General features: G+C 47.3%; 1 protein-coding gene across 1 annotated transcript; it reads right to left on the bottom strand.

Moving 5' to 3' along the window:
* Positions 1–6,197: 6,197 nt before the first annotated feature.
* Positions 6,198–7,556, bottom strand: DCLRE1B (DNA cross-link repair 1B; the record flags this gene model as incomplete). Its single annotated transcript, XM_009705384.1, has 3 exons — positions 6,198–7,069; positions 7,190–7,369; positions 7,436–7,556. Coding segments are annotated over 3 exons (1,173 nt in total), but the record flags the coding sequence as incomplete, so codon positions are not given.
* Between the last annotated feature and the right edge of the window lie 5 nt (positions 7,557–7,561).

Raw genomic sequence — 7,561 nt, 5'->3', positions numbered from 1 at the left:
GGTCGTGCAGGAGCGAAGGGCCGTTTCCGCCCCAGTACCGCAGCGCGGCTGCCCAGGAGCCTTTCCACCAACCCGCACCCCATTGAAGCGGCCTGCGTGCTGCCGCCGCGCCCTCGTGTTTTCCCACCACCCGGTGTCCGTTAAACGAGCACGGAAGAGACCACGGCTGCCGGAGCCCTCTTATGTGCGTAAGGGCGAGGTTGGGAGAGAAGGCCAGACCATCCTCTCGGAGGTCAAACACTTCGAAAAGGGATTAGGCGAGTCAGATCAGTGTCATCCACTCAGGAACTCCATCTCTAGGATTTTTTAATTCAGCCTCTTCCAGAGCCAAAATAGTATTTCAGAGACATTTCTTGGTCTTCTTTCAAAAGCTTGCAGTATTTTAAAATAATGTTTACAAATACTCTTACCAAAATCTCAGAAATTTTAACAGCTTCATATTTACTCTTACATGAACAGCAGTGCAACAAGCATGAACTTGTACCTTTTAAAGAGCATAAAGAATGAAAGATAGTAGTTTGTGTGCAGATGGAGATGATCAGTAGACAAAAAGAACATGCAATAAAAAAAGAAAAGACCTTGATCTCGCAATCCACCATTTGCTGCAGTTAAATTGTTGTAGATAGAGATGGGAATAAGGTGAAAGACGGGGACTATACCAGCCCAGCAAAAGCCACCACACATTGTCATCTCAGGATTTCTGAGGCTGTTGGAAACCCAGTCCTGTAACTCTGGAGCATTCGTTAATAGGTCACAGCAATCCAAGGCTGAAGCAGTGATGCTGAGCTGGCAAAAACATGCCTACGCATGCCTGAATGTCACAGCACATTTAATAACATAACTTGCCTGAGGGTCTTGGTCCTCAGACAAAAAGTGCCAAGTTCTAGCACTAAGCAGAGTGCGTTGATCAGGGATGGTCATACCCTCATCTTTGAAAAGTAATATTCGCTACATATAAATACCTAAGTACAGAAGTATTACTCTACTGATCCTTCTGAAATGCAGAAGGAAATTGACCCCATGAGAGCGCTGAAAGCAACATAAGCCCCAGGAAAGAAAGCACTCCTGGGGACCCTCCACAGCATTCCCTCCACACCTCTGCCGCGAAGGCTGGACTCCCCCTGCAGAGGCACATCCGTCCTCCTGACAGTCACGACTTCTCCAGCTGAGGCCTCCGTCAGTGAGCACAGTGTTCCACCTCAGATGGGTGGGAGAGTTCATGCAGACACACGCTAAAATTCAAATCCAGGAATGCACACTGACAAAGCCTTCATCTTGTTGTTTACTATTACACAAGCGCCCTTCTAAGCCATCCTCAGGGCCATTGTCAGATCCCCCAGGGAGGGAGAAAGCTCAGGGTATATTGAGGAGGTTTTCTGCTTTGCAGAAACTTAAGTGCAACTTTTTTCTATCAGGGTGTGCTGAGCAACTCTTAACTGCAGCCATGATTTGGGGCACTAAATAACATTGCAATGGACAGTGAGACAACAAGCTGCCAGCAGAGAAGTGTGAATGGGACAGTATTGATATTTCATGTAAAATCCTACAAGTAAGATTCAAGAAATAACACTTTCCACTTTCTTCCTCCACCAAAACACCATTCAGAAGGTCACCCCTCTCTACTATCTGCTAAAGCAAGGTCTCGGTCCTGCATGGGGAACTTGGGGGATGCATTTCTCTTGGCCTTATTTTCTTCAAGCTTACAGTGGACTCCAAAGCAAGAAAGCATGGAACACTCTTCAGTGAGGGCTTCACTCAGAGCCCCTTGAAACCCGAGGGAGCCTGACATGGTCTGTGCCCTGGGCTTACTGTGGAATTCGTTGCCTACAAGGGGGGGGAACTCACTTCCCCAGGCTCTCCCTCCCCCATGCAATTCTGCAGCTCCTGCCTGTTGGGCTGAGGAGCATAGCTTCCCAGATGGCCCGAGTCCTATATTCCGCCATGTACTGGTAGCAATGCCTGGAAAGCAATCACAGGATTGGCCCCACGTCGTGCTCTGTGCCGCATGTCTGCCACGAGTGGAGCACACGCACAAAATGAAAATATTCTCATCTTCCTGGGCACCTGCTCACAAAGTCCCAGCCTCCCTGAGCCAGGGCCAAGAGGCTTGCTATCATGTAAGGTCTGTCCCAAACGATTTACTGCACACTCATGGCTGCTTGTGCTGAGGCTGGCATTTGGCCAAGTACAAAATGACAGCAAGGAAAACTTCAGCACTGTAGTGACCTTAGCAAAAGAGCCCAAATTTAGCAGAAAGAATTGCAAATGCACACAGAATACCCATAGCCAGACAGCAGCTCATTTGAAGGAGGTACCTCACACAATTATCAGGGTGACTCTACCTTTTCTCCTTTTCTACACATTCTACTACTTTTTCAGAGGGGTCTGTAAAAAAGCACAAAGCCAGAGATTTTAGGCTTGAGGTTAATTTGAAATAAGCTCATAGCTCCAACACACCATATAGGAAATTATGTAAACTCATTGAATTAGTTTTCTTGCTGAAAAGATTTCGCTGTTACACAATTCTTTTTACCCAGAAAATAACAAACAATAAAAAGAACCTGCACTGCAAAAATGGACAGCACCTGTGCAGCAGAGAAGACAGTTGTCATAAGTGCTTTAGCCTTGTAGTATGGAAAGCAGTTAGAAACACTACCGAGCAGAGCACTCTACGGTGTTGCCTACAAAGTTACACTACACTTTCTTGCTGTGGCATGCATGAGCTAGGTTAGTTTTACCTCAGTCTCTTGGCAGCAACCTCAACTTAAAAAGTACTTTTCTTCCTCTCCATAGCATAGACAGGGTACCCCTTAATGGTTTTCTGCTCTGTTTTAGAGAAGCTAGAGCCAACTAAACTGTTTCATGTTATAGTGATTGGACTTTCACAGGCAACTGTGTAGGAGCTCAGCAGGCAGCCCTGCTCCCAGAATCATAAGCTTGCCCTTCCCTCATGACACATCAGCATTTCATCACAGCTTGTTAAAACAGTGCTGAAAACTTGCTAAAAGAAACACAGCTCATTTCTAGCTCCTCTGTAGGCTCCGTAAGGCCTTGGGTGGGTTGTTCCATCCCATTGCGTCTTGGTTCCCAACTGTGGAACAGAGATAAGCAGCTCAAGCATGCTCTGCATGTATAGATTTGAGAGGGCTTTGGTCTGAGCACCTTTTTTTTTTTTTGCTGCCAGGATAACTGTAAGTTACCAAGCATGTGGCCCTTAGATACCCCACAGTCAAGCTAATACTTGGCTACAGCTTCTCATTGTCACTCTTGTGAGCAAAACACACCTGTGTTAGCAGCATTGACAGAGCCCTGTACGGCTGAGCTGGAAGCAGCATGTTCATACCCTGGTGTACAGGACTCTCCAGCTCTCCGCTGCACTAACATGCCCCCGTGAGCTAGGCTGGTCATAGGAAAAGAGGGAAACTTTGGAGGCAAGGGTGAGGGAGGAACAAGGCCTATAAGAGGCCAGCTATTTACTGCCAGGAGACTTCAGCAAAAGCTGAAGGATTCTCAGAAACCTTAGAGCTCAGCAATACTATACTGCCAGTTGTTCCCACAAGGCCATGTTTTCTTTTCCAGGATTTGAGGATAACACATAAAAGTAGTATTTTAACGCCTAAGAGAGGGAGGAAATACGTGACACTCTAAAATGCCTCATGCACCTGCTGTGCTGAGGCAAAGTTCTCCAGCATGCTGACTGTTGGTCAAGTCTCTCCTGCTTCTATTGCCTTTTAAAACCACAGAGAGATTTTAGGTTTCCTTGGCTCTATGTGATTTGGATAACTTCTTTCTGAAGTGGCAGGAATTACCTTTTAAGGCCTAGTAACAGAAGCCAGCATTTCTTCTGCAGTTTCAACTAAGCATTCAGAAATGGAGTGCAGATCCCCAGCTTCTGAAGTCTCTGATTTTCACTTCTTTTTATGTGATTTCAAGATCAGTCCCCTCTGTAAAAATTACTATTTAAAACTCCATTTTGCCCAGAGGTTCTCTACTTCATTTACTTGAATAAATGATTGATAAGAACGGTTGATAAGAATAAAAGAGCAAAGGCTGGATGCCACAAAACACCAGCAATGAAATGCATCAGATCTCTGAGGTCATTTGCAACATACCTAAATGGAGCAGTGACTCAGAAGGCAAACCATTCCTTCTGAGCAATGGAGAGGCTGCACTTGAGGTGGAATCTGGGAGTTCAGGCAGTGCTTCACTCACCTGCCTGTGAAATGAGTCATTTAAATTTCAACTATATTTAAATAACAGCCTGCATCTCCAAGGCAGCCAGCAGCAGACAAAACACTACAAGCTTAGCACCATTATTTCCCTGGCAGTCTAAGGTGTTACAAAAGATGCAGTTGTCTCCACTCACTCTGACCTGATGGAGTTCTGCAATTAGTTTTGATTAGAAAATAATCCATACAGAAACCCTCCAAGAAACAGGACCATAAAGACCACAGCACGAAGCTTGAGCTGCCCTTGCTACCCCTTTTGAAGTGTATTTCACAGAGCACTGCTCCATCAGTTCTGACATCCCCTTAGCAGCTGGCGGGCAGAATCAACAGGCAGTCCCAGTGAGAGGCACTGCTTATACTGTAGTGATAAATGTGCAGGGAAGGCACAGGCTTGGGACTTAGGACTCATGTTTGCCAAACAGTTTTCCAAACATACCCAGTCTGGCTGTCATCATGATTACTGTTCAGGACAGCCTTGTTTTCAACAGATGTGACTGCTAAATCCACAGGCATCTTCGCTTTTCACAAGCTGTAGCTTTACTCAAAAAGCAAATGCTTCCTTTTCTGGCTTGATTCAAGGAATTCAATCCATCTAGCTGACTGGTCTTCGAGACACCTTGCAGGACACTACATTCAGAAGACTCAGATCCTGATCAAGATCACATGAAACATTTTGTGCTGAAAGTAACAGAAAGAAGGCTAGAAAAAGCTGAATAACAAGCTGGGCTGTTGCTCCAGGAAAGTGCCTAGTCACCATTTCCACTCTAGTGTTGCAGCCTTGACCACATGGGGAGCCAATTTGTAATGTTGCTAGTGCAGTTTGGCACAGACAACTACAGTGTTTCCAGGCTTCACAGTGGGTACCGGCTGCCTAGTCACACTACTGGTGCTTCCTGACTGTGCCAGGCTGTGGCTCTCTGCAGTTGATCTGGAGCAGGAAAGTGCCTGACCTCTGAGTCAATTTTGCTGTTCAGCCACAGTATTCTTTCCAAACGATGCTGCTAAGACTGAGCACTTTACACCACTAAGCAGATGTTTCATTATCTTCCATCCCATTTGCCATTGCATGATAAGAACAGGCAGCAAATGGGAAGGCAGTGGGCCTAGCAGAATGCTGGCAGTTACCAGAAGTGCTTTGCAGTCAAGCAGTATTCAGATGTGCAGACTTGACTGCACCAACTGCAGAGGATATAGTGATCCATTCCAGAAGGCCCAGAACTTAAGAACCCAGAAAATTCCTATTTTTTGCCAGCCAGTAACCTGCACTGACAGTTAACATTAAGAAGGTGCTTTCAGGACAGAACTACATACAGCTGCAGTTGACTGGATGCAAAAGCAGTGCTGTCTGTAGGTATTAGTAGATTAATAGATAGAAAATAGATTAATAGAATTAGAGGCACTTAATTTTCTAGATTTCTTTAAGCATCATTCTTTAAATGTACCTTAATACATAATATTTGTAATGTATCTTGGAATGAACCACCCATTACCAATGAGACATTACCGACACAGAAAGAAGAATCTTTGAGGCTCTTAGATTCCCCCTTCTTGCTTCTTTCATCACATTCCAACCCTGTTAATTACTTCAGCTGAAGGCAGCTCAAGCCTTCTGCAGCTCAGCTTGGATCAACCTGGCAGTCAGTATCTCTTGTCACAAGAGACGGGTAGGTCACTGCAAAAAGTGGATACAAGGCACACACACAGTGGGACCACACTGCCTGAATGTAACGTGGAGACCCAACAGATGTAGACAGAGATATAAAAATAAATAAATTTTAAAAAATCTAATGCCTACAAACTGGTTCTAGTTTCCTATTTGTCCTCTGATAAGAGGTAAAGAAAGTGGAGCTCCATAGCTGAGCTCCTCTCTCCTAATGGGAAACTTCAGCACAGAATGGGATGCAGTGGTAAGACCACCAAAATCACTGCTATCAACTGCATTAGCACTGGCAAGTGTCCCGCAATTTTTCAGGATGCTTCTCCCCTCCTAAAGAAATCTTCTACCAACTTGTCAAATTTCTGTGAGGAATTCTGCTTTAGGACATTTAAGGGAGTGAGTAAATACTGCTCTGCAAATCCAGTTGGAAAGTGCTCATCAGAAACAGGTGCCTGGCTAACAGGGCTAGCTGTTCTTGCTACTCCTGGCTGTTCTCTACTCAGCTCTTCCTTCCCTTTCTCCTTGTCTGTGTGACAAGCACAACTTTCTTTTGAGCAGAAACCTGACTCGCAGTAGTTCTGCTGAGTAATGTTAACACCTGTGAACTCTTCAGGTTTCTCAGTATATTTCTCTGGAGACTCATAAACAACTCCTCGGGGCACAGAATGCTGTGCAGCTCTTTTCAAGAGACATGTGGGTTCCTGCCCTTTCCTTTTGCTTTGCAAGAGTACAGTCTCTTGCACAGGGCTTGGGATTTTGAGGTCAGGAAGTGCCTGGGGGGCAGAACTTAGGTATTTCTGAAAGTAAGCCTGGCACATGCTGCCCCTCACAATTGGAATAACCGAGCAAGGTTTCAGCCACTTCACAAACTCGCACAGTTCCGAAAAGGACGAGTGATCTGAGTACGGAATGGGGTGGATGTTGGGGTGGGTAATCTTCACAGGCCTGCCGGTAGGAAGGATAGCAATGGTAGGGTGCAGCGTGTTCCAGCTGACAAGGGTATCCCAGCGGATCTCAGTAACATCCACAGCACGGATCCGGCCAGCCCCCTCCTCAGTGGTGAACACATCAGGCAGCTCCAGCAGCCGCATCTGCTCCAGGCGGCAGGGGCTCACCACCACCCAGGTGCTGAACTCCACGGCAAGGTCCACCAGCAGCGTCTCCTTCCCCAGGCTGTACACACCTGCGAGGAGAGCCATGAGCAGCACACTGGGGATAGGGCAGCAGGGCATGAGCCCCTGCTGAGGGGAGGGTGCCAAGGGAAGGGGAAGGCAAGCGCGCTACGGCGTGAAGTGGCACTCACCGATGACGACTTGGTGTTGTGGGTGCATGCGGATGATGTGGGCAGCCGGGCGTGTGGCATGCTGCCGCGAGGGCAGGGGCCGGTGTGGGTGGCAGTGTGTGTTGTCCAGGTAGAGACGGTCAATGTGGCGGCCTCTCAGCGCCGGCTCTCCCTGCATGGTGCTCGTGTAGCGGAAGTCCCCTGCAAGGAGAGGGCCGTCAGGGTGAGGTGGAGGCAGCGGCGGGGGCTGAGGGGCCTGCCCCGTACCTGTGTAGAGGATAGTGCCGAAGGCGCCCTCGAAGAGGAACATGACGGAGCCGGGGCAGTGGTTGGAGTCGAGCAGCGTCACCGTCACCTCCTCGCCCAGCACATGGCTCTGCCCCACTTCCAGCG

This window comes from Cariama cristata, unplaced genomic scaffold (genome assembly GCF_000690535.1).
Source record: "Cariama cristata isolate BGI_N322 unplaced genomic scaffold, ASM69053v1 scaffold36128, whole genome shotgun sequence".
Lineage (NCBI taxonomy): Eukaryota > Metazoa > Chordata > Aves > Cariamiformes > Cariamidae > Cariama > Cariama cristata.
The sequence above is the reverse complement of the archived record's forward strand: the minus strand, read 5'-3'. Positions and strand labels throughout refer to the sequence as shown.